Source organism: Girardinichthys multiradiatus, chromosome 4 (genome assembly GCF_021462225.1).
Source record: "Girardinichthys multiradiatus isolate DD_20200921_A chromosome 4, DD_fGirMul_XY1, whole genome shotgun sequence".
Classification (NCBI taxonomy): Eukaryota; Metazoa; Chordata; class Actinopteri; order Cyprinodontiformes; family Goodeidae; genus Girardinichthys; species Girardinichthys multiradiatus.
In genome coordinates this window covers 11,780,033-11,807,663 of record NC_061797.1, presented here as the reverse complement: position 1 = coordinate 11,807,663, position 27,631 = coordinate 11,780,033, and the positions used below count along the sequence as shown (strand labels likewise).

The window sequence follows — 27,631 nt, the reverse complement described above, 5'->3', positions numbered from 1 at the left end:
TCATATTTCGAGGTAAAGCTGTTGACAGCATCACTACCCAATCTATACTCCGAGCTGAGAGACCAGGTGTTCTGAACTGTGTTGGACACTTTCTCTGTGTTAGTAACTGAAAATAGCAGCATCCTGCCAGGGCTACAAGTACTCCATTGCTGACCAGTCGTTTGGAAGCTTATTGCCATGTGGGACACCAGGAAACACTTCGCAGCAAGAGGGAGCAACTTCAAGATAGAAGTGAATATTGTCCTAAATCCCACCCATCTGTTGCATCCGTCTGCTCCACCTGTGCTGACTTGTTTATAAAGAGACAACTGCAGATCTTATGCAGACAGATGGCAGCTCTGTTGGCTGCCCTATGCATATTTTTTTTCACCACGTCCTTGTGATAAAAAGTTTTCCCGAGTTGTAAACTATACATTTTTGGGTACCTATTAATGTTGCTGAAAGCTCTAAAAGGGCCTATGCATTCAAGACAGTTTTTATTTGTGTGGGGTGTTTTTTAGCACAATAAATATACACCCTGACAATACAGAGCTCTCAGATGTCACTATTAAACTGTTATGTTCCTGTAGTGTAATGACAAGGTGTCTTTATATTGCATGTCTGCTTTCATACAGAGCTGTGCAAACATTACAGTGTCCAGTGCAGTAACTTTGACAGCTAATTTTCTTCTGTCATTTCATGTCCTAAAATACCTATTTAAATTTCTGCAGTCTCCATTGGCTGGCTCGAATGAGAAGTCCAGGACAGCTGCTCGCTGATTTGTTACAATAATGAAGCGTATTTCTGTAATTTGTGTCAAATTTCGATCTCTGCCGTCTGACAGAAAGTTCAGGTCCCTCCATCAGGTATTTTGATTTTGTGAAATCATGCTCATTTTACAGATTTCAGTGAGACCAGAGTGAAATGAGATGATGCTCAAAGCATAATAAAAATAGGTTACGACACCAGGTAGGATGGAAACACCAGGAGTCCTTGTGTTTGACTGAACCTATGCCTTCACTGTGCCTGACTACAATATTTGTTAAAACATTTAAAAACATTTTTTTCTTTGAAAACTAATGAAAACATAAAACAAACATTGATGTTATAACCACAAATGCCAGCACATTTTATTATGGCTTTATATGATATACCAATAAAAAGTAGTGCATAACTGCAAAGTCGATGAATAATACATGGTTTTCAACCGTTTTACATAAATAAAATAAAAAGTATAGAACAATCACTTTTCTCTGCAATTACAGTTGCAAAATAGCTCAAGTTCAATCACACTAGATGGGCAGCATCTGTTAATATCAGTTTTCTTGTCTTGCTGCAAAATCTCATGTCAGAACGCATCGGTCAGGACTTTGACTGGGCCATTCTAAAAAGCTATGAAAATACTATGATCGCATTTATTCAGCTGTAGCTCTGGCTGTATATTTAGGATCATTGTTCTGCTGGAAGGAGAAGTGACATGTTTTCCCATCCACCTATGTCATCCACCATTCAACTATGTCCAGGTTGGTTTCTGGCAAACAAAAAAATGTGAACACAAATTCTTGAAGCTTTCTTTCAACACAAACTTCCTTCAGTCTTCGTTCGTTCGTTCGTTCGTTCGTCGTCTTCCGCTTATCCAGGACCGGGTCGCGGGGGCAGCAGACTCAGCAGAGACGCCCAGACGTCCCTCTCTCCAGACACCTCCTCCAGTTCCTCCAGGGGGAGCCCAAGGCGTTCCCAGGCCAGCCGAGAGACATAGTCCCTCCAGCGTGTCCTGGGCCGTCCCCTGGGCCTCCTCCCGGTGGGACGTGCCTGGAACACCTCCCGAGGAAGGCGTCCAGGAGGCATCCGGTATAGATGCCCGAGCCACCTCAACTGGCTCCTCTCGATGTGGAGGAGCAGCGGCTCTACTCCGAGCCCCTCCCGGATGGCCGAGCTCCTCACCCTATCTCTAAGGGAGTGCCCGGCCACCCTACGGAGGAAGCTCATTTCAGCCGCTTGTATCCGTGATCTCGTTCTTTCGGTCATGACCCAAAGTTCATGGCCATAGGTGAGGGTAGGAACGTAGACCGACCAGTAAATGCAGTAAATGGAGAACTTTGCTTTTCGGCTCAGCTCTCTCTTCACCACAATGGACCGGCACAGCGCCCCCATTACTGTGGCAGCTGCACCGATCCGTCTGTCGATCTCCCGCTCCATTCTTCCCTCACTCGTGAACAAGACCCCGAGATACTTAAACTCCTCCACTTGAGGCAGGAACTCCCCTCCAACCTGAAGAGGACAAGCCACCCTTTTCCGGTCGAGTACCATGGCCTCGGACTTGGAGGAGCTGATCCTCATCCCAGCCGCTTCACACTCGGCTGCGAACCGCCACAGCGCATGCTGTAGGTCTTGGCTAGAGGGGGCCAGCAGGACCACGTCATCCGCAAAAAGAAGAGACGAAATCCACTGGTCCCCAAACCAGACCCCCTCCGGCCCTTGGCTGCGTCTAGAAATCCTGTCCATAAAAGTTATGAACAGGACCGGCGACAAAGGGCAGCCCTGCCGGAGTCCAACATGCACTGGGAACAGGTCCGACTTAGTGCCGGCAATGCGGACCAAACTCCTGCTCCGCTCGTACAGGGACCGGATGGCCCCTAATAAAGGGCCCCCGATTCCATACTCCTGGAGCACCCCCCACAGGGCATCACGAGGGACACAGTCGAATGCCTTCTCCAGGTCCACAAAACACATGTGAACCGGTTGGGCAAACTCCCATGAACCCTCGAGCACCCTGTAGAGGGTATAGAGCTGGTCCAGTGTTCCACGGCTGGGACGAAAACCACACTGTTCCTCCTTAAGCCGAGGTTCGACTATCGGTCGGACTCTCCTCTCCAATACCCTGGCGTAGGCCTTACCAGGGAGGCTGAGGAGTGTGATCCCCCTGTAGTTGGAACACGCCCTCCGGTCCCCCTTCTTATAAAGGGGGACCACCACCCCAGTCTGCCAGTCCAGAGGCACTGTCCCCGACCGCCACGCAATGTTGAAGAGGCGTGTCAACCATGACAGCCCTACAACATCCAGAGACTTGAGGTACTCAGTCTACACTTCGATAATTGGCAGATTTGTGGAGAGCATTAGCTTATAGTTGCTCTCTCAACACCTTTTCTCCAGAGTTACTGTGGTTCTCCTGATTGTTTCTCACATTAATCCTCTTCTTACCCTGACATGTCAGCTGGGTGGACAGCCATATCTTGGTAGTAGTCCCATCATTTTATATTCTTTCTATTTTAGAATGATGGACTGAACAGTGCTCATTGAAATGTTCAAATTGTATAATATTGTTTTTTAACTCAACCCCGCTTTAAACCTCTGCACATCTTTCTCCCTGTCTGCTGTATTCCTTGGTCTTCATGATGCTGTTTGTTCACTCTAACAAACCTCTGAGGCATCACAGAACAGCTGGATTTATACTGAGATGAAATAACACACTGGTGGACTTTCTTTTTATTAAATAGGTAACTTCTATTGGCAAATTGCTCCACAGTTTTTAGACTGTAGCAGGACAAAATATAAAAAGGTGCAGGCATATTAATAGTTTCCAAGGCACTGCAGTTTTTACAAGTCTTGCTGTGATTGAAATGGACTGAGGACTACTAAGCATACTAACCATATCCGAGGTTAATGGCCCACCTTGGTGATTCCTTCTGATGCTGCCAAGGAACCTCTGCTTACCTTTGGTGCTTTCCTCTGAAGGAAAATGGTCCCCAGATCTCTCTTGTCTCTGGTAGATGCCATCACAGATGACCCATCACTGCATTATTTATTAAGAGTGAGATCCTCACGACTGTATGCAGCTATGTGCAAATGAGTACACAGACCATGTTTAATACATCTGCAGGACACTGTGAAAAAGACTATTGTTTTTCTTTGTTTAGGCTCTTTTTCGCTTTCTTCCCACCACAAGTATTTGATATGAGTGCTATCTCAGCAAGTTTAAGAAACATATTTGCTTTCTAGTAAAAGCAGACATGGAGTCTGGTTGTTCTGTACTTATTTTGCTGTAATAATTTTGTCATGATCTAGTTTGGAGAGGGAAAAAACTGAAAAAGCTTGTGTGAAAATAAATATAAAGAAATAAACATCTAACATGGTTGCAGTATTTTTACTCATATTAAAAATAAATACAAAACATTTTAATAGATGTGCTTGACTGAAAGAAAAGCAAATTACTTTTGAGAGTAAGGAGGATTTAAATGCCAGCAGGGCTCTGGCAGTGTTGTTACTTGGGGTCTGCAAAACAAGCAACCAGTCATGTAAATTTTTGCCAGATGCTCCTTTACTTTTCCACTTCCATCCTCTCTCCTGCACACATTACCAAGTGTCCCTTTAAATAGGTTTTGATTTTATTAATCTTTTCAGTGTTTGGCATCCAGAAGATGATCAATTAAATTGAGGGTTTTGGACTGAACAAGCGGATTAGGAGCTAGTTCTGGCCAAGAGCTGATTTCTCTGTGAATCTCTACCAGCATTTTAGCTCCTGTTGTCTCATTATTGAGTCTTTCTTGTATTGTTTTGGTGTAGAAAGCCTTAACGATACTTTCATCTACTAATTTACTGTTCCTGCTACGGCACCTAACAAAACACAATGCAAACAGATTTGTCTGTTCCCTACTGGATGAGAGTGGTGATGACCTGTGACTAAAGTGTTCTTTGTCTAGCTAAAGGCACAAGACTGTGACCCATCTATACTTTCAGGTTTCAGTACAAATACATTCACTGTTGCACCCTACTGTGCATCTGAACATAATAATTGCTGTAATTAACAAACATTGTGTATATATAGGAACAGATATATTTTGTGTTCATGTGCTTTTTAAAAAAAAATAAGAAGTATACATTTTATTCTAGTTTACTGACATATAATTATTTGTCTGCTAAGTCATGCAGCTCCATGTCCTCTTCACCACTCACTGAGAAGAGTCTGGGTCAGAACCATTATAACGTCTTCATTTTAAATCTACCTGGCTCCAAATTTGCAGACTGCGCAAATTCTGATCCTTACAGCAATGCTTCAGTGCCAGTCCCTTCTGTCTACTCTGTGCTGGCTGAAGGGACAGAGAATAAACTTACCATATCTTTTTCTTGTACCTTCCTTAAAAAAGTTCAATGTTTCAAAAAGGGCCAGGTTGCATCTGGACAGGCCCTCTTTCCTCGGATGAAAGTTCTTTGTTTGGAGATGTTGATAGACTATCTACGAAAGAAATGACTAACGTGACTGAAAAACGGGAGCTGACTGCTGTACAAACAGGATCACAGATATTCATGGGGACCCCACACACAGGTGGAACTCAGTAATTGTGAGTTTTATCAAAAAAGTGATTTTGAGTTTTCATTAGCTGTAAGCTGTAATCTTTAAAATGAGTGCTTGAAAAACACTCTTGATCAAAATCTTAAAATGAGGGAAGAAACTACAGGTATTTACATTTTGTGTTGTAGATCATGATCAGGTTGTAAAATGGGCCCTAAAATGCAAAAAGAACAAGAACTAGAGACAAAACAAATTTGGGAAATGCAATTTATCACAAGCAATTTTAAATTCAAAACTGATAACTCATTAGTCTCAAAAAGCCCAAATTAGGGTATGATAGTGACTTTCAGGCTGTTTTCTGTCAGTAATTTACACTTATGGAGCCTTGATGGCAAAGACCAAAACATTTTCTGTCTTTCAATGTAGAGAGCACAAATGCACAATTGTTGAGATACACAAGCAAGACATCTTGCAAAAACTCATCTCTGCTGGGGTTGGAGATAGTAAGAGCCCTATTTAAAATGTTGGTTAAGACCCTGAAGGAGGTGTGACAAACAAAAGTCAACTGCTAGACCACCTAAGCTAAGCTAGAGTATCTGCTTGACTGGCAGTGAAGACACAGACAGAACATTAAGGCCATTACTGATGCTGGCTGCAGCCCCATAACCACAAGAATGCATTTACAAGAGAATGGCTTAAAGAACAAACAATGTCTTCAAATGCTACAAGTTCTCTGAGACCACAAACTTGCCCTTTTTAACCAAGCAAGGGAATACCAAACACTGACATTGAAAAGTGGTTGAAAGTTTTATCCGCCGATAGCAAAAATTTGAACGTAATCGTCCTAATGGCTTCCAGTGTTACTGGCATAACAGAGATTATACTTTCTTCCTTCAGTGGAACAATGGAGCTTCTGGTTGTGCAGGGATGTCAAGTCATTGCTGTCAATGTGGGGATGTTGCAGCCAGCATCACTCTTGACTGAGATTCCTCATCTGTGCAGTGATGACTGAGTCATCCAACAAACATTGTGTAAGTGAGAAACTAAACTACAAAACCCAGAGAAGCAAGGACAATTGTACTAATAATAACCAGAGGAGAAAACCATTCTAAGTAATAAATAAATGAGAAAGCAACCACCAAGGGAACTATAGGCGAAGGGAGAAAGAACTACTAAACTAAGGGGTAGGAGAGAGAACAAAACTATCAGGATGACAGAAAGAATAAACAAACATAACTACTAAACCCAAAGGAATAGAAACACCTAACTGAGAAAGTAAGCTAACACAAAATCCAAAATGGCAGATCCTGGCAGCATCAAGCATTTCTAAACAAATTTTAGAACTATTCAGCAGAGGCATTGAGACCACTCACTACTAAGTCATTATTTACCCTTTTAATCCTGTTTTGGGTTGCTTTTAGGTTGATCATCAATCGATCAGCTCACAAACCTAAGTTCAAATTCCATCTTTTCAAGAAGTTGTCCACTCTTTCTTTAGTTGCTGACTCCTTTTTTTTTTTTGCATTTTAAGTACAACGTGATACCAATCAAGCAGTAGTTGTAACTTTTTCCCAGTCTTACAACTTTGATCTGGAGAATATAATGAGTCTTTATATTATATTCGTTTAACTTTTTCACTTGATTTACTGGAATTAAAAAAGTAAAAACAAAACACCTTTATGATAACTTTATCATCACAATAGGTCTACCTCCTTCTATTCTTTGGGTGTTTAAGCAATATGCAAATGGACTAAATAAATTACTTCAAGAACTGATGAGCTTGCTCATTGTTTTAACAACCTGTTGAATTCAGAGACAAATAAACCATGACATTAGATGCAAGCAACTGCACTTTGTGAATGTGTATATGTGAGTAAAAAAATCCATCAGAAAGTTTCACCACCCACCAGTATGCACCAGCCAGAGGAGATACCACTTTATCTCCACTTGGCAGCAGCGCAGCAGGGAGGGCCCTAATGGACATCATAGCCTCTCCGAGTGAACTTGTGTTCGCTGCTGTTTGAGCTGGGAGAGCAGAGATAGCAGCACGGTTAGAGCAGGGAGTGCGAGTGTGTCTAGATGGTTATCGGGGACCCTTTAAGATGTCTGCAGCCTCCCAAAGGCTCCCTACGAAGCCAGCAGAACACCCATCGAAGAGACCGTCTGGGCTCGTAATCTATCCCCCTGCCATGCTGCTCTGCTCTCCACACCGTTAATCCAATCACTCCCCTGCCACGGTGGGACAGGCAGAGCACTAATCCAGTTTACAGAGCAACAAAAAAGCCCCAGACTAATTCCTCACTCCCTACAGAGCGTTGCCAGCGTCTCCATGTGACATTGAGTGAGAAAGATGAGGATAATTACCAAGGCAATTATTTAATTTTTATTATGTGTTCTGCCTTTTTTTTTTATTTCTTCCACCTCCATGTCCCTAGCTAATTGCCACGGCCTTGTCACAAAAACCCAAGTGATAGCATGCAGTCATTTGGGAAGCAGTGAGTAAGCCAGATTTAAGGTCCCTCACTACAGTACAGCTACACATGTATTATTAGCATGCATCACATGAGGTTGAGTCTTGCATCCAGTGGGGAGGCTGGGCCTCAGATAAGTCATTTAGAGTAACAGAAACCTAATTAATTTGGTGTAATCTTTACAAACCTTTGCGAGGAGGCACACTGCTGTTCAGCCCCACAACAACTCCTTCCCTTCCCTCAGCCCACCTAGCACAGCACGACCCAGAGGTTTAACAGTGGGAGGCGAGTGGGCTTTGTATCAATATTGGCTTAATGCTGCGTAGAATCCTAAAACATGTCATGTTTAATGAGACCAGGTAGGGTGTAAGTCATTGTTCATTTAGCCATTAGCTTGAAGTGAAAGGCTGGTAAATGAGTTTACGGCTACTGCCAACCCTCCTCATGGCTGCAAGATTCACACCGGCACCTTCAATTGGGCTTTTATGTGCTCAAGATCCAGAGAAAGGGCACCTTACTCTAAGTACCTTCAGATTTATGTTTATCTTAATTACTGTTTTATCTGTGCCACCACAGAGAAAAACAGCAGCTTTGATTATTCGCAGGGGTGATAGACGAATCAAACTTGCTTAGGCTGCGAGGCGGCAGGGCGAGGTTTTAGAAATTAGTTGGGAATGGAGGTTTCTATCCAATGCCTTGGGTGCCCTTGGGCAATCATACAGGTTTGTGACAGGAGGATTTAAGAAGAATGACACAAAAGTGTGTTCTCCCCGCTTCACAACACAACATTGAGATGCAGTTGAGCAAAACTCGTAACCCCTGGTGAGATTAGTAGAAGACTGTGGCTGCAGTGGGAGTGGGCCATGAATGTATAAAGTGTATAACTGTGAAGTCCAACAGAGGTAAAAAAAAAAGCAGCATGAACTCAAAAAGGCAAAAAGGTATTGATAAAAAAGTCGGATCATAGTTTGCAAGGACAATGACATCATTTTTGGAAACCAGTCCTGTGGTCTTATGAAACTAAGATTGCTACAATCTCATCTCTGAAGTACGAGGATGGTGTTGATGCAGGATAGACTGGTGCCCTTCAGAAGATAGATGGCAACAAGAGGAAAGAACATTATTTGAAAATATTAAGGCAACAACTCAAGACATATAACAGGAAGTTAAAGCTTGGATGCAACGAATCATCCAAATGGACACAAAGTCACATAAGGACAGTAGAGTCAATGTTTTAAATTGGCCATTACAAAGCCCTGATCTCAGCCCCACAAAACGTTTGTGGGCACTCTACAGCTCTAAAAAGATTTCAGTAAACATGCATCTCACTCTGCTGGGGATCTTTGCACAGGGAGACGTTTGCTGAGGTGTTAGGCTAATGTTAGCTGGCTCCCTCTCTGTTTTTATATAAGACATTATTTATTCAGGAATAATTTACAATATGTTTTTTTTTTTGTTCCGGTTAATGTTGTGTGTACATAACATACATTAAGAGCTGTACATTACAGTGGCACAAAGCTAATTAAATAATTAACAAATACAAATAATGAAAAAGAATAATTAAAATGATGAAAAAAAAAATGAATAAAACTAAATGAAATAAAATAAAAAATGATAAATTTATGATAAAATGATTGATAAGAAAATTAAAGGAAATATGAAAAGACATACTTTTTGTGTGTTCTATAACTGGTCTATCAGCTGAAAACATTTTCTTTACTTCTCTTCGTTAATTTATTAAATAAGTATTTTTTCCCCTATCACTCTATTGCATATTTACCTTATGTTCCAATAGGCTATGGAAATTTGTAGTTTTAGGTAAACAGCTTTTCATCCTCTGAGACAGTATATATAACACATATTTCTGTCACTTTGATAGAATTGAGACCATGCAGATGCTCTTTCTGTTGATGCTGAATGCTCGTAGAAGCTCAAATTGATGAGTCAGTTGCTCCTTCAATACAAAAAAAGAAATAAAATTAGAGGGTGATGTTAGCTCAGAACCAGTGTACCATGTCCTGACCCAGTGCAATGCTGTGAATTATATACCATTCATCCCAATATACACATGGTATACAACCAAAGGTGCATCAGAAGTGAAAATATTGCTGCAAAGCAGTGGCAGTACTTGATATTCCAAAATGCATTTCCTAACATGTTTACATCCACCTAAAACACTTTTTTAGAAACACCAACATACAGGGAAAAAATAAAAAGGGTGACACCACAGCTATTTTGGAATTCTGGTTTTATTGTTATTGTTGGTGCTGAAGAGGCATTGTTCTGATGTGTTTTCGGTTGGGGATGAAAGGAAGAGAAATGATGCTTCGCATTTGTTTTGCTGAAACACCAGCAAGTTCAAAAGTTTGACATTGTGGAGGTTAATGGGCTGTGATTTTGACTTTCGGTCAGCATATATGTGTTGTTGCACAAAACCGTGTCTAAACAGTCTTGTTCCCCTGCAGGCTCTGTACACACATATTGATTTCTTGTAAATGTAAGGATGCCACACTGCATTTTGGATATCGTGCATGGAAAACAGTACACATTGGATATCGACTTGTCCAAGGCTCTTGAAAAAAAGTTGCGACACTGATGAGTTACAAAGGCCAAAAACGATACTAAATACAACTAACTATTGACTCTGTGTCCTGTTTTAGTATACTTGTAGTTGCAGTCTGAGGGCATTACTCTCAATGGGGGGGAGACAGAAACTCATGTCTCTTTAAAATTTTGCCTGAGTAGCACAAAGCTACATACAGAGAATAATATCCTGTTCATGGAACCCTACATAGACAAAATAGGATCAGGAAAAAGAGTTGGGGTAATTTAATTTACATTAGAAACAAACTAAAGTGCCTTGTAAAAGTATTCAAAAGAATTCAAAACTTATTAATTTTTTGTTCACTCACAACCAGAAACTTCAGAGTACTCTGAACTTACCAAGACATGGCTTTTCACTGAAACTGACTGGCCAGAAAAGAGGTCAGAGAAGTGGCCAAGATGCCCATGGTGACTTGGTAACTTGCAGAGCTCCATAGTTCAGTTGGGAGAGTCTGTAAACGGGACACTCTCCAAAAATCTGTGCTTTACACAAGAGTGGCAAGAAGAAAGAAATTATTGAAAGAAAAAAACTTTTTTCAGTTGGTCATAAGCTATGAAAGAAAAAATATCCAACAGATGGTGTTCTGGTCAGAAGACACCTATATGAAACTTTTAGTCTACATGAAAAACGGTATGGTCGTATTAAAATTTACACTGCACATCACCCTGTACATCATTCACACCAATGAAACATGGGGTTAGCATAAAGATTTTGTTTCTCTTTAATCCTGAAAAAAGTACAACTGTTAAAGGCTGCAGAACACTTGTGAGATGGGTGGAGGTTCACCTTTCAAAAGGAAAGCAACCCTAATCATCCAACCTGGGCAACAATGGAATGGTTTGGATATAATTATTTTCATTGTTTGTGGTAAGACTTGAGTAGCTTTTCATCCAATCTGACTGAGTTTGAGCTGTTTTTCAAAGAATGATGTGCAGGACGTCCCTAAACCTGAAAGATCTTACTAAGCGGGTTTACTGAAAGTTCTGTGTAAGCTGGTGTGGGGAAATGACACGCCAAACCTCTGACAGCCTGCATCCAAAAGTATCGCCCTTCTTCAACTGGAGGTCAGGACAACCGAGTAGCCCACAGCAGTCATCCACTCCTCGACAGTCACTTCTGTTAATGGCTGCTCATTCCCTAATTTTACAACTGGCTCTTGGTATATCGGTTAGGTTAATTCTAGTGACTCGGCATGAGCCCCAAGGGCGCTGTTTTAACAACCTTGGCTAAGGCAACCTATAAAAACCTCCTAAAATCTCTTAGAACCAGGCAACAAGACTTTACCACCAATGAAAAACCAACAATAAGGTGACTCAAATAATTGAATGTCCACAATTTATCTATAATTTTATCTGCTTTCTTTAATTAGTAACGCTTTTGCAGGGGTCAGTAACAGCTTAAATTCGGCAACACATAATAATTTCAATAATAGAAATGAATCAATCAGCTTAACCTGTGTTTCCCTGATGCTGAAACTAGTGAGGTTGGAGAGGTTTTGAAGAGGGAGGCACATCCATGTACCCGATGGGGATGTTTCTTCGGATAACAACGAGTGATTTCTTGAACGAAAGATGGCTTAATCTTCAGTTTTCTTCTAAGTTTCTCTAAGTGGACAGGCACTGATGCTCCAGGTTTCAATGGTCAAACATGAACTTTGTTGTCATATGTCTCTGAAGACAGTAACTTCCAGAGGCTGAAGAGTTGAAGGAAACCCCAGAGGTATAAATGAGGTTGATTCCGGACTTTCAGAAGCCTGAAACTTAGAGCAATCAGTTGTTCAACGATCAAGTTCACTTCAGTTGTCTGGGTAAAAAGGCCATGAATGAAATCAAATTCTTAATTTTGAGCCACAGTCCTCGGCACACAGGTTGATCCTCCTTTTAATGCAGTCGATCCGCTGGGCTGTGTCTCTGGTCCTCTGATTCATCTGTAGTGTCTTTCTCCGTCCGATCTTGTTCGCTGGTCTTCTGTGAGGAAACAACCACAGTTCTCTTTTTTGTCATTGCTTTTATAGTGCAGATGCTCCCACTGGTCAGCCCTTTGCTAGGCTTCTCCGTTATTGCGCAACATGCTATTGCCCAATATGTTATTGCCCAATACTTAAGTCATGGTCACTGTGACTTTCTGGTGCTGTTTTTCGGCCTTGAAGATATCAGTAATAGCCGCACAGCTGGCTTTAGTCTCACCCTCCCTTTCTTGTGTTGCTTGTTGGTCTTTAAAAGATTCGCTGTCAGCATGCAGCAGGCTTTATCCTGTTCCTCCCTTCTTCGTGTTGTTTGTTGGCCTTCAAAAAGGCTCGCTGCCAGCTCCTAGCTGGCTCTCGTCACTCCTAGTCATCCTACAGTTCTTTCCCTAATCTGCTCAATTTTAAACTTTACACAGTATTTCAATTATGTGTTTTAACTTGATACTCCAATATTACTCATTTCATTTAACACTTGTAGAAAATAGAAAATCATCATACATCATTTCCTTGGTTACACTTGTTGTTTATACTTCTGCAAAAGATAAGACAGTTAATATGTGACTCCACACAAGCCTCTCCAGTCTCCCAGAATGTGAGAAAATGCTTGTTTCACTCTCTACTGCTTCAACTGTGTATTTTAATAATTGTTGCATGGATTAAACAGAAAGATACCTATTTAATTTTTATTGGTTTAACTGTGAGCAGTTAATAAATGTTGCATGGATTAGATGGAAAGATCTCACCTTATTTTGACAATAGTCATGTTGTTTTCTTTATGTTTAAATTTGCAAAACAGTTTGAAAGTGAACCATCTAGAAGATGTTATAATTAACTGCCAGGGAGCAGCCTTTTGGCAGTTTCGACATCAAGCTGACACACAGATATGATGTTTAACATTCAAAGGAAATCTGCAATGAGTGTGGCACAGAACTAGGAGGTAATTAGAAACACTTGAGTTTACTTATTTTTCTTGACACTTAAAAGGCCACGCTGCACTCCCAGCTAAAGGCACACAGATGTCAGAGCTGGTAAATTGAGTTTGGAGAGGAGCTTGTTATGATTAAATTAATCTGATTGTTTTCTAACTCAGAGGTACATATCGGAGGCAAGTGAGGGTTTATTTACCCTCACATGGTGGAGGCACATACATTTCAGGCCTAATTTCTGACTATATATTAGATTGGATGTTATCTTTGAGTGCAGAAAATTAGCACAGATGTTTGTTTGGGGATTCTGGTGCTTGATGGATCAGTTAGTGCATTGATGAGTGAGTGGTTTTGATGATGGATGGATTATAGGTGTGTATCTGATACACTGCAGGAGTATGTTTGCTGCCTTGTAGATAAAAAAAGCCCCACAGCGAGCTTCAAAATCTTTTTAATATTGACAAAATTGTCAAAGTAACAGCAGCAGATGTGAAAAACTAAACCAGAGCAAAGCATGAAAGAAAACAGAAAGAAAAAGGAATTCAAAATCCATGCAAGTAGTCCAGGTACTGAATGGTATTCCCAATGTGATATACGGTGCTTACCTCATTTACTTGTAACCCTGGTCAAGATGTTTAAGAAAAACTCAAAATAAATTCATCTTTTATCGCAGTTGTATAATACGGAAAAATTAAATGAAATGAAAAAAACAATGCAGCCTTTAATTAAATACATTGAGTGGTGGAAAAAGCACATGTTTGTCATTTGTTAATTTTTACAAAATACCTGGTGGTGCAATTATTGGTACCCCAGTTATCAATACTTTATACAACCAACTTTTGCCAACAGAACAGAACTTAGTCTTCTTCTGTAACATTTTAAAGGGTTGGAGCATACAGAGAGAGGAGTCGTTGCACAATATATACAATATACAATACAAAGTTCTGGGTCCTCCCTTATCATCTCCTCTCAAGGTTTAATACTTGATTTAACTTTAAGGTGACCATGGAAGAAGGGTAACTTTGTGTCTAGTGACCATTTAAGCCTAGTTTTGGCCACATATTTCAGATCCTTATCATGGTAAAGACCCAATGTATCATGTTCAGTTTATGGGTAGAGTCTATTTGAATACTCTGAGCGAGTGGTTAAGTATACTAAATATATTTATTTTAAATTTATTTTTAGGGGTTTTGATAGTTGGCCCTTCAGTGATTTTGTCGCTAGAATTATTTCTTAATATAGAATATATTTCCCCTGATTAAATGTTCTCCAATTATTGGTTAGGTTTTTTCCAAACGTTTTAGTATGGGATATTTATGCTGCAAGAGAGGATTACTTTATTTTAAGAGTTTATGATCCATGTTTACCTGGGTTGCCAAAGAAATGACCAGTATCATATGCACGGATTGACAAGAATTGCGATTTTCAGTTTACGTGAGAGTGTAAACATAAGATTGCCTGGAATGAATTTCCTATAAAATTAATGTAAAATGAACCCCTAAACCCTATGATAACTACTGCCATTATAGGTCATACTGTTCCTGTATTTTGAGGCAAAACCCTCAATACATTGCTTCTCATTCTCAAGTCCATCTTGTCCAGTTGCATGCTGGCATGAATAAAGCACAGCTACTGACACAAATGTGGAATGTGTCTGAAAAAATAATACTTCTAATTGAGGCTTATGATTAATGAACAACTGTTCCATCGATGATTGTTTAGAACTTGCATTACATGCACTGAGTCTTTGATCCTCTGTTTATATCCAGGACAAAGAAGTACTAAAGAGCTTGCTGTCTTTTAGCCAGAGTAAAAGGGGTTTAATATCATAACCACAAATGCTCTAATATCAAGTGATCCAGTAAATAGAGAAGTGGAGGCAGATGAGTCGCTGTTTTCTTGCATTGTGTCCCTGTCAAAATCTCAAGATCACGGCATAGAATCATAATGACAGCTAACAGGTTAGTTACATTTATGGGTAGCCAATCCTTAAATAATCCAGGCATGCTGTATTGATTACTAAATATGCCAATCTGTATTTTTAAAACAGCATTTCAGTTTGCTGTAATGATCTCTCTCCCCCTCTCCTTTGTTCTCTTGGCGCTCAGGTTGGAGGACACACCATGCTACCTATTCGCTGGATGCCCCCAGAGAGCATCATGTACAGGAAGTTCTCCACGGAAAGTGACGTGTGGAGCTTTGGGGTCATCCTGTGGGAGATCTTTACCTATGGGAAGCAGCCTTGGTTTCAGCTGGGTAACAATGAGGTACAGCGAGCCTCCAGCATGTCAATGAACATTCAGGACAATGTAGGCTACATGCAGTGTCTTAAAACAGGTGTCTGTACTTTAATATAAGCCAATCCAAAGCTTACTAACTGATGTAAATGGAATTGCCATCTTGAATCCCAACACTCCACTGCCTCTTTATTCTCTATGAGATGATCCTGAAGCTGTCAATAAATGATGGCTCTTTGGTGGACAACCATATCATATTCTCTGAAGCCTCTCATTCCAATCAATGGATTTCTATTAGGATTACTTTAGCAAAGTTAAAGTTAATATACTGCTAACTAAACCTGACCAAAAGAGTAGACCACATGTGGCTCACATGGCATTCCAGCAGATATCAATGAAACTTTATTTTGACACAAACTGGGATTTCTACATGTTTAACTTGTAACTAAATAAAAACAAAACAACAAAAAAAAATCAAACCAGAAACATATACAGTTCCAAAGGGGTGAGTACTTTTTAAATTCTTTCTGTGCTTTTTATGTAATTATGCTACAAAATGATACATTACACCAATAACAATGAATGGGCCTGAATGGCTGAGTGGAAGTGATTACTACCAGATTATTACCTGGGTACCACATGAACTTGTTACAAACATCCTTGTCTCTCCTCTGAGCTCCACAGGCTCCTCTGTGAAGCTTCAAAGTAATAGTAGCCTGCATGTTGGCCCAAGCCTAAATAATGTTTCTTTTTGGTGTATTTCTGAGTAAACATAAAGTGTGGGCAATTCCCATTTATATTCAAGAACAGAGCAGACAAAAGCAGATATCAAATCTGTGTCAAATCTGCAACAGAAAACACATAAAACACAATCGGATAGGTGCAACAAGGAGACCTTGTAGACTTATTCATTTTTGTTGTAACTTGACAAATCATTCATTGATGTGGCTATTGTGACATCAGCTCACTCTGCCTTTTTGGTGGAATTTCTGTAAAACAAGGAGTAAAACACATTATTGTGCAAGCTCCACTACTTTCTTAAAGCAACAAGAACATGTTTGCTACAGCTTAGCAAATAAATTGATCTTCACATTAATTGTTTAAAACACTTGTTTTCAATCCAGTCGATTGTAGATGGAAAAATTTGCAGGCTATAACAACCATTTTCTTACATCATTAAGTATCAGTATGCAATGAGTGTGTCACATCTAACCGTGGTTTTACTTGCCAATAGCAACAGATGTGTTAAATGGATTATAGAATTAGATTGAAGATGGATGCACCAACCTTGAATACACTACACTTGCTCTCAAAAGTGAATACATCACTGTTGAAATGCCAGGTTTTGTGAGATAAAAGATAAAAACTTTTTTTTCTACATTTAATATGAGACATACAAAACTGTGCAAAAGTTTTAGGCAGGTGTGAAAAAATGCTGTAAACAAAACATGCTTTCAAAAATGGAAGTGTTAATCATTTATTTTTCTCAATCAACAAAATGCAGTGAATGAACAAAAGAGACATCTAAATCAAATCACAATTTGGTGTAACCACCCTTTGCCTTCAAAACAGCATAAATTCTTCTAGGTACACTTGCACACAGTTTTTGAAGGAACTTGGCTGGAAGGTTGTTACAAACATCTTGGAGAACTAATCACAAATCTTCTGTGGATGTAGACTTTCTCACATCCTTCTGTCTCTTCATGTAATCCCAGACACACTCGATGATATTGAGATCAGGGCTCTGTGGGGGCCATCCCATCATTTCCAGTAAGTCTTGTTCTTCTTTACGCTGAAGATAGTTCTTAATGAATTTAGCTGTATGTTTGGGTTCGCTCACTTAGCATTTTGTAAATTGATACAAATAGACAATCATCATTTATATTTCTGAAAGCGTTCTTCACTTACAGCATTGTTACGCACCGGCCAAAAACGTTTGCACAGTACTGTATATCCTGCCCAATTTCCTAAATCTTTTTTTTCTTATTTTTTTTTTAAATGTGTCCTGTCTGGCAGAGTAGCACTTATAATTGCTGTTTGCATGCCAAGAAGAAGCCCAACAGATTTACTTTCACAAGTGGAGCATTACGGCTTTCGCTATAATGCTCCACTTGATGTATATTAAAAAGAACATTTAGTACGATTACATGGTACTAAATAATACAGGATGTATTAAGTGGCAAACGCAGCTAAATATATCTCAGATATAGAGTACGGTATATCTGTGAATCTGTAAACACCTGAATCCATATATATATATATATATATATATATATATATATATATATATATATATATATATATATATATATTCTTATAAGCCACAAACCTGCCTCCAGGACCCGAGGCGGACACAGAGGAGATTGGACAGACCATCCAAAGCCCCCCTAAACCCCATCCTTTTGGGGTTTCCGGGCAGCCCAAGAAGACAGAAGAAAGGGGGAAGCCCAAGACCCAAACTGACAGAAAAACAGGCACACACAGTCACATTTACATGTTTTAACCCTCATGCATACACATAGAAACACTCCCACACCCACACACTCAACATAAAGACACAAGACTGGATGCTGTACACTTACTTGAACTCCCCATACACACTCTATACTCCCAGGTCCAGGTACGGATACCCCAGAGGGGCAATGAGCCCCTGGGACCCAGGAGGAGGTTCCCTCTACCGCCCCACCAAACTGGCCATGACAGCAGCATGGTGCCAGGCAGGGGGCCAGAGCTACAAGAGCTAGCAGTGGAGAAAGACCACCACAGCACGCCAAAGACTGAGCAGCCCACCAATACCACACCACAAACTTAGAGGTGGCCTCGCACCTCCCCACCCCCAATTTTCCAAACAACAAACCCCTCCCCCTGTAGTGTACACCACTGCCGCACCTAGCCAGCCGGCCAGCTCACCCACCACAGCGAAGCCTTCCTCCGAACTGTCTGAAGAGAAAATAAGAATACAGTTACCAACAGTTATTTTTAAATGGTAGAAGTGTAATTTCACAAGCTAAAATTAGCTGTTAGCCTTTAACCCATTAAGGGGTTAATTCATTTTTTTACAAACCCGGACATATGACATCTTTATTATATAGGTACTGTGACTAATAATAACTTTATAGAACTTTACTTTTTTCCATACTATCCCTTTGTGTGAAGAGACTTGATTTTGCTTCGTCTTTTCTATTCAGAAAGTCAGTGACATTTCACAAATCCATAATACATGTACAAGATAAAAAAGCATTAAATTTCTCAAAACTATTATTATTGTCAGGATTAAAATTGACCTAAATTAACCTAAACAAATGTAATGTCACTCTGTAGACTCACTTGCAATAATGCTCATAAATCAGCCAGTGCTGCTGTGTGTTGTTAGGTTCTGTTGCCAGGAGACTGCAGCCGCTGCTTCATTGTACTGTTTGTCATTGAGGAATTTATGCAAAGGGGCTCTATATGATCCTCCTTCCTGCTACTCCTCACTGCCACCTTATTTGCCATGTCTGTTTTCTGTTGGTAGCAGAACAAGACATAACTCAAGACATGTAAATACTGAAAGCAATTAACAAAAGAAAATTGTATTTTCACAATAGTTTTGTTCTATTATTGTAGGAGCATATCACGGTATATTTAAACAGATTAAATGTGTGACAGATTTTACGGGAAATTAGGCTTCAAATTGTAGTGGATTATCATTCACATTCTTCCAACATTGTTTTATTTTACAGTCAGCTTGAAACAATATCACATACGCCACAGTCCCAAAAGAAAGTATTTGCCCTCCTTTGATTTGATGTTTTTGTATTTTTTGTCACTGATATGTGACAGGTTGTTAAATAATTCTTAATTTCAGACAAATATAACCTCAATAAATAAAATATGCATTTTCCAAATATTGATTTTATTTATAAATGCAAACAAACATCCAAACCCACCAGACCCTAAACCTTAAAACCTTGGCTTGCAACGGCTGCCAAGGAATAATTCAGTAACTGGCAATGAGTGTTTTACCTTGCTGTGAATGATTTTTGGCCTATTCTCCTTTTCATAATTGTTTAAATTCATCCACATTTTAGGGCATCATTAAGCCAATGGAACACAATCTAAATTTGGTTATTTAAAATTTGACTGGACCACTCTTAAACCTTAATTTTGTTTTGTTAAGGATCTGCTTTTGGGCTTTGGCTATTGTCATTCTGCAATAACCCAAATGTGCTTGAATTTAAGGTCATGAACTAATGATCAGACATTTTCCTTCAGAATGTTCTAGTAGAGGGAAGAATGCTTAGCTTAATCAATTATGGTGTGTAGTTAAGGTCCTCAAGCAGTCCTGGCCATCACTGACTGTTGATATGATGTTCTTCTGAAATCCCATGTTTGTTTTTTGCCAGTTGGAACAGGGCACATCCCTTTCTCAGAGTTATTTGGTTTGAAATGTGAGATGGGCCTCTGTCATTTTTGGCCAGCTCTGGTTTTGGCCTTGGAACCCAGCTGAAGTAATTTTTACCCAGTCTCTTTCTTATTGTTGAATCACCATGCTGTACTTAATCTGGGTTTCTTGTGACCTCCTGAATAACTCCCAGAGGGGATCACCACTGTTGTGTGTCTTCTTTATTTGTGGACAATGGCTGTAACTGTGGTTCACTGAAGTCCCAAAATATTTTCAGACTGATAGATGTTAACGACTTTGTTTATCATCTGTTTTTGAATTTTGTTAGATCAGGCAATGATGTGTTGCTTTTTGAGATCCTTTAGCCTACTTCACTAAGTCAGACAAGTTATATTTAAATTATATCTTGAGTCTACAGATCTGGGAGCAATCGGCCATAAGGAGAGTTTGTAAAATTAACTAACCAAATCTGGGTAATCAAAGTTAATTCATAATTTAACAAAAGAGGGAAATATAGTTTCACATAGGGCCATGTTGGTTTGGATAGCTTTATCCCTCTAATTAATGAATTGATCATTTAAAAAACTGCTTTTTGTATTTACTTAGGGTATGTTGATGTATGTCAAATTTCGTTTAGTGACCTAAAATCTTTGACAAATGTGACTTAAAAGCAAAACCAGAGGATCCTTAAGGGGAAAAGCAGAGTTTTTCCATGCAAGCCAATAATACGTAGTTTTAGTAGTTTAAATAATAAAGTCAAATTGTCATGACAACAGTGAGTCATCTGACTAATTGCTGTACATGCCAAACAAATAAATGATCAGTCAGGCTTCCACATGTCCACCTTCACAGATATTCCGATTTTTTTTGGTGCTGTGGGAGAGAAAACACAAATCCTGTTTCTACTTTAATATTGCACATTTTTAATACTGAATCCATTCTGTTTATTTCTTTCATCTCAGTTTCATTAGCTCAAATCTCGAAGGACAGCGTGCTCAGTGTCACCACTTTCTCATTATGAACAAAGCAAAGCAATCAGTCAGTGAGGATGGCCTGTCTCACTCCACTGCTCTGTCTCCTCTGCAGGTTATTGAGTGCATAACCCAGGGTCGGGTGCTGGAAAGGCCACGGATTTGTCCCAAGGAGGTGTACGACATCATGCTGGGCTGCTGGCAGAGGGAACCGCAGCAGCGACTGAACATTAAGGACATTCAGAAGGTCCTGTTTGCCATGGGGAAAGCCACCCCAGTCTACTTGGATATCCTGGGCTAGCAGCAGCCCCCTGGGTGGCCCCGTTCCCCAACAGACGGAAAGATCGACAGAGACAAAATGAGATAGAGCGCCCCACATGAATCCAGGAATAACCAAACCAACCTGATCCACTGTCGAAAAACACCTGCTTTGTTTGGGAGGGACATAAGTGCCTGCAACACTTTTGGATATAGTGGATAAAACATATAAAAAAAAAAAAAAAAAAAAGCACTTTTACATTTTGTTTACTTGCGTATAAGATGTACATGTTTGAAGAAGACTTTTCTTCCCTCGAAAAACTGCTAAAATACACAAACATGGAGAAAAGGGACTCGGCTGGCAATGGGATAATGCCTACAGCTTGATATAATGGAAAGAATACATCAGAGTTTAAAATCTATCCTGGGTTTGGTTTTATGAATATATATAGAAATAATACATATATTTTATATTTATTTCTTTTTCAAAGTCTGTCAAGGTGTTAAGGGGTCTGCCATTTTTGTTGCTAAGGGCTTGGCCCTGTCTGAAGTTGCCACCAACAAACTACTGGCAGGGACTTAAAATGAGGAAGCCTTACATGCTCTCTGATTGGCTGGCTCTGAGCTTTCAAAGGGAACTGTGGAATAACACGGGATAGTTGGAGAAGGGCTGTGCTCTGTAGAGGACCTTTCCAATCAGACAACTGACAAATCTATTTTAATTTAAACAATAATGTACATATTGTAAAATTCTATGTGTCAGAATTATGTTAACTTATTTTTTCCGATGTTACTTTGGTTCCTTTCCAGACTGTAATCTGGTTGACTAAAGTATTAAGCTATGGTCTTTGTTTCATCCTATTTCAGTAGAGATTTCTCTTGGGGATTTACCCACATTGATGCTGGTTAAGTTGTTGAATGTGGTGAAGGTGAACGACTGTGAATCCAGTTCAAACAGCCCACTGACACTGAATCACAGACTGTGGAGAGTGTGGGATGACTCAGAGCCATGGTTCAACATACCGGAGGTGCTTATGCCTCGCTTTCCACTTCATTTGCTTTTTATAGCAAGAATAATGAGTTGATACGTAATCTGCCATGCCACACCCCTTAAACACAAACACACACTTTGTCACTTTCAAGCTTATTGGTGTGAATCTGCTAAAGAAAAGATTTTTATAGTACCAAGCATTTTCATCATTTGTTATCATTGCAGCTGTTTTGCCTCTTTAAAGGTGTAGTTTGATGTTTTGTGAAATATGACTATTTGCTTTCTTACTGTAAAGTCCTTAACAATGCACCTTTGGGCTGTACCCAGAAATCAGTCAAGTTAGCTTACATAAAATCAGTAACAGGAGAACCAGGCCAATCTGTGAAACTAGCTGTACCACATTCAGAAGTACATGAATAGCAATATTCCAAATAATTTAGAGCTTCTTCCTACAGTAGGATTTAGAATTTTAAAATGTTTTCAAGACAAAATAGTTTTTCTGCCTTTTTACAAAAACCTGCCATTCACTCAAGTATTTCTTTTTTTTTTTGTTGTTGCAAATTTAAGGAAATTAGATTTTTCTAATCTATTGATTTAATCTAAATGGTGATTTAAATTTCAAAGCTTGATAGAATTAAGGTACAGTCTGAGCTTTGTTCAAACCAACCCCACACATAAAGAATATAAATATTTTAATCAGTATTTTTTCAGTATCTAAATTTCTAGTTCAAAGAGTCATGTGAAATGCCCCCTGGAGGAGAAACTTCAACTTGAAAACTTGGGGTTTCCCACAGACCAGACCTTCTTAATCCATCATGTCAAATATAAAATACTGCATAGCAGCAGTAATAACCTGTAATGTTTTCTTTTTTGTCTTTCTGATCATTTGTCTCACATTAAATCAGATGCTTGATAGGGTGCTGTACAAAGTTTGGTGGTGAATGCATTACTGCAGAAATACAGGGGTTGGACAATGAAACTGAAACACCTGTAATTTTAGTGTGGGATGTTTCATGGCTAAATTGGACCAGCCTGGTAGCCAGTCTTCATTGATTGCACATTGCACCAGTAAGGGCAAAGTGTGAAGGTTCAATTAGCAGGGTAAGAGTACAGTTTTGCTCAAAATATTGAAATGCACACAACATTATGGGTGACATACCAGAGTTCAAAAGAGGACAAATTGTTGGTACACGTCTTGCTGGCGCATCTGTGACCAAGACAGCAAGTCTTTGTGATGTATCAAGAGCCACGGTATCCAGGATAATGTCAGCATACCACCAAGAAGGACAAACCCCATCCAACAGGATTAACTGTGGATGCAAGAGGAAGCTGTCTGAAAGAGATGATCGGGTGCTAACCCGGATTGTATCCAAAAAACATAAAACCACGGCTGCCCAAATCATGGCAGAATTAAATGTGCACCTCAACTCTCCTGTTTCCACCAGAACTGTCCGTTGGGAGCTCCACAGGGTCAATATACACGGCCGGGCTGCTATACCCAAGCCTTTGGTCACTCATGCCAACGCCAAACGTCGGTTTCAATGGTGCAAGGAGTGCAAATCTTGGGCTGTGGACAATGTGAAACATGTAACGTTCTCTGAAGAGTCCACCTTTACTGTTTTCCCCACATCCGGGAGAGTTACGGTGTGGAGAAGCCCCAAAGAAGCGTACCACCCAGACTGTTGCATGCCCAGAGTGAAGCATGGGGGTGGATCAGTGATGGTTTGGGCTGCCATATCATGGCATTCCCTTGGCCCAATACTTGTACTAGATGGGCGCATCACTGCCAAGGACTACCGAACCATTCTTGAGGACCATGTGCATCCAATGGTTCAAACATTGTATCCTGAAGGCGGTGCCGTGTATCAGGATGACAATGCACCAATACACACAGCAAGACTGGTGAAAGATTGGTTTGATGAACATGAAAGTGAAGTTGAACATCTCCCATGGCCTGCACAGTCACCAGATCTAAATATTATTGAGCCACTTTGGGGAGTTTTGGAGGAGTGAGTCAGGAAACGTTTTCCTCCACCAGTATCACGTAGTGACCTGGCCACTATCCTGCATTGTATATGTCATTCCCAAGATGAATTGACGCTGTATTGGCCGCAAAAGGAGGCCCTACACCATACTAATAAATTGTTGTGGTCTAAAACCAGGTGTTTCAGTTTCGTTGTCCAACCCCTGTACATTGTAATTGACTTGGCATGAGTTGTTCTGGTATTCTCATGGTATGATAATCTTGAGTCAAATGGCCTTGTAATTACTGTTTTAACACAAAAACGATAAGATGATTGAACCGATTTAATTTACAACGGGAAATCAACAATAATTATTTGCTGCTTCTAAAACAGAGTATCATTATTATGGTTAGTATAATATTATCTATAGTATTTTTTCTTTATTTTAATTTTGATACATAGACACAAGGAGAGTAACAGAACATCGGTGAGTCCCTGTCTTTAAAATAGGAGCCGACTATTTTATGTGTTTATGCCAAAGACTTACCAATCAGTTTCTTTCAAGTAAAGATATTTTGGAAAACTAAGGAATTCTATGTATGATACATTTGAAGTCAGTGTTAGCTAAAATATTCGGTTGTCTTAAAAGTTTTTTTTTTTTTTACTTTTTCTTACACACTGTGAAATACTCAAGGGAAATTTTAAATAAACAAGGGTTAAATTTATTAGAAGTTTTTAAGTAAGTATTGCCACTTGCGTTTGACGTTCTACAATTATAGAATAACACTGGGAGTATAACCAGCTCGTAATTTAATCCTTCTAACCTCTTAGGATGCACTGTACTAAAAAAAAAACAACAATTCCCTATTAACAGTAATGGTTATTGCTCCTTTAATAATAATGCCATGACTTTCCAAACACACTGTAAATGATGAATATGTAATATTGACCGATAAGCGCTGTCAGCCAGAATTTTGGTCAATCCAAAATATTCTTTAGCATCTGATAAGAAGGAACTTTATAGTAAAGGAATGAAAAGGCAAGAACTTTAAAACCTTGGTAAACATTGTTTTCGGTAACCTGCCAATGCCCATCATTTACTTGAATTACTTAAATTGGTTAGGCAGGTTACTGAGTGCAACAAACTCCAATGGTTTCCGACTTGCAACTGGAACACGGTAATGTTGAGCAGGACATCCCTCTCAGACTTCTTAGAATCCCCAAATAACCCTTATGTTAGAAAAGGGAATTTAAAAAAAAGGATTTTATTAGGGTATAATGTTAATTGCAAAGAAGCTAATGCTAGCAAACTCTAATAAGCATCCCATCTGTTAGTTCCTCTATTCAAAATGTGGAATGCTACATCATCCTAACGCTTCAACAATTATCATTGAGCCTTAGACAGTTTCATGAGTAGCAACTGTGTTTGAAGGGTGGGTTGCAAGCAGTTATCCTGTTTTAAGACTTTGTGCTAAGCTAACCTGTCTCTTGTGCAATCTGCATTTTTACCATATACTCACAACTGTACTTTTTCCCTCTTATTTAAGTCAGCAAGAAAGCAAATAGGCATAATACCTTGGAGCTAAAACTTAAAATATACAGGTTGACCATCAAGATCTTGTTACATTTCTGTCCAAAAAAATAGTACAACATTTCTTATTCATTATTTTACACCTGCTGAAGCTAATACAGAAACCTCCCCTGGTACTACAACAAAGTTATCACTAAAGGACCTCGGTATAAATTTATAGCGGATCAGCTAACTGTTATTATAGAAAATTTTAACAATTACAGTCTCAAATGAACCTGGTAACATAAGAAATTTTGTTCCTGAAAGAGGAGGTTGACAAAAAAAAATTAACATCCACAAAATCTACAGAAAAATCAAAATGACATTCATTTTGATGGCTTTTAACAAAACATGCTTAGTTGACAATTTTCATTCATTTTTCACATCCTGGAGATTTCAAACGGAAAGACAAACCTCAGGCAACTGTTTTATTTCATGTTGTGTCTGAATAAATAGCAGTTCTATGTGGATCTCTTTACACATCTTTCTTTTTATCTTGACATGACTTCTCACAGTATCACTGTGTTGTCTCGGTTCCCCTTGGGACTAAGTAAAGCATTCAGTTATTCCATGTGTTTTTATATGACAAGCGGGATCAAATCCATTGAGTTACCCAAAGTATTGAGTTTTTGTGTATTCTCTTGTGGTAAAGATAAACGCTTACAGACATTATGACACAGACCGTGAGCATTTGCAGGGTATTGTAATCCTTTCATGGTGAGTTAAATATTGTTTAATAAGTTTTTCTTTTTTTCCTTTTTTCTTGGATGAACTAACTGAACACTTTTTGAAGCAAAGTTGGCATATTACCATGTACACATGTTACAGAATATAAAATGTGGTATAACAACTGCAGTATAAAAAATACTGGTATTCCATGATAGATCTTTGTATTAATGTGACTCTCTTAAGAAAATGTCTTCAAACAATCAGACGATCTCCTTTTCCATTTTGTCCTGTCTTATAAAGATATGTGAATTTAAAAAAAAAAAAAACCTCGTCCTTCTCTAAATCTCTAAAAGAGATGAACGGCATGTGTTCTGTGTGTGATTGTTTTTTTTTACTCTTTTATACACTCCTGAACTGGTGGAAATTGTATTTTTCTGTGGTCTGTAAGAGATTTCCAGTTACTTATTTTATTTCAGATAAAGTCATGGATTCTGCAAAAACAAAGTGCTAGGTTGGAGTATTAGTTTGTGTAGGATAATATGAACAAAAAAAAACTGCGGCTGAGAAAAAGCCTTCTCAAAAACACAATCGGACCCTTACACATTGGCATATGCATGTGTGTTTCACTAGGGACATCTTTAACTGTCGGCTCTTGTTTATAATGCTCTTTCTTAGCGCTGTCAGACCAACTGACCATCTACCTGACAAAATTTGACCTCTGTGACCCCCAAAATAATCTTTGGTTGCACCATTCATCGCTCCATTAATAAGAGATTTAGTAATATTATTCTTCAAATGGCTGCATTCTATATGAATAAATATAAATATGCCTCTCTAATCCCAGATCTACAACAAGATCAATGCTTCACTCATTGACAGAAAAGTTAGGCACCATAAGGGTATGGTCCACAAGCAAACCTGCAATTAGTTTGTAAAATATTTGATTTACAAGAATCTGTTGGTAACCAATTAAGGTGGGTCAGGCATCTGATCAGGATGCCTCCTTGGCACCTCCCACTGGAAGGAGATTCACAATATACATAACTTCTGGCCTAGGAAATCAGTGGGGTCCCCCCAAATGACCTGGAAAGTAAGTTTCTTGTGAGCATACTGTCTGGCTTTCTCTCCTGGACATTTACCAAATCACAGATAAGTTGAAGATGATGGATGGTACATCAATTATGGTCTCCAAAGGACATAAATGACAAAAAGAATGGAAAAAGAGCCATACTGTTGTAGGCAGTTACAGGTCATTCATTGAAAAAGGATGTGCCCTATTGATTCATTGTGCACAATCACCCACATTTGTTAGGTTTATTGGGGTTACATTATGGGTAAACACGGTGTCAG

The 27,631-nt window shown here is 39.3% G+C and overlaps 1 protein-coding gene and 2 long non-coding RNA genes across 3 annotated transcripts in view; 1 reads left to right on the top strand and 2 right to left on the bottom strand.

Annotated features, from left to right (window-relative positions):
- ntrk3b (neurotrophic tyrosine kinase, receptor, type 3b) overlaps positions 1 to 23,158 on the top strand; it is a 398,812-nt gene extending 375,654 nt beyond the window's left edge. The window contains exons 16-17 of the mRNA XM_047363471.1: positions 15,346 to 15,504; positions 20,945 to 23,158. Of these exons, the coding sequence (XP_047219427.1) occupies positions 15,346 to 15,504; positions 20,945 to 21,130 (345 nt within the window). The 3' untranslated portion in view covers positions 21,131 to 23,158. The remainder of the gene's footprint in view (positions 1 to 15,345; positions 15,505 to 20,944) is intronic.
- Positions 5,532 to 12,015, bottom strand: LOC124867175. The gene is made up of 3 exons (XR_007037990.1): positions 11,799 to 12,015; positions 10,684 to 10,822; positions 5,532 to 9,694 (listed from the first exon to the last, which is right to left on the bottom strand). It is a non-coding gene; the product is annotated as an uncharacterized LOC124867175 (long non-coding RNA).
- On the bottom strand, positions 15,866 to 18,324 carry LOC124867176. Its single transcript, XR_007037991.1, has 3 exons — positions 18,057 to 18,324; positions 17,804 to 17,933; positions 15,866 to 16,463 (listed from the first exon to the last, which is right to left on the bottom strand). It is a non-coding gene; the product is annotated as an uncharacterized LOC124867176 (long non-coding RNA).
- Positions 23,159 to 27,631: the final 4,473 nt, after the last annotated feature.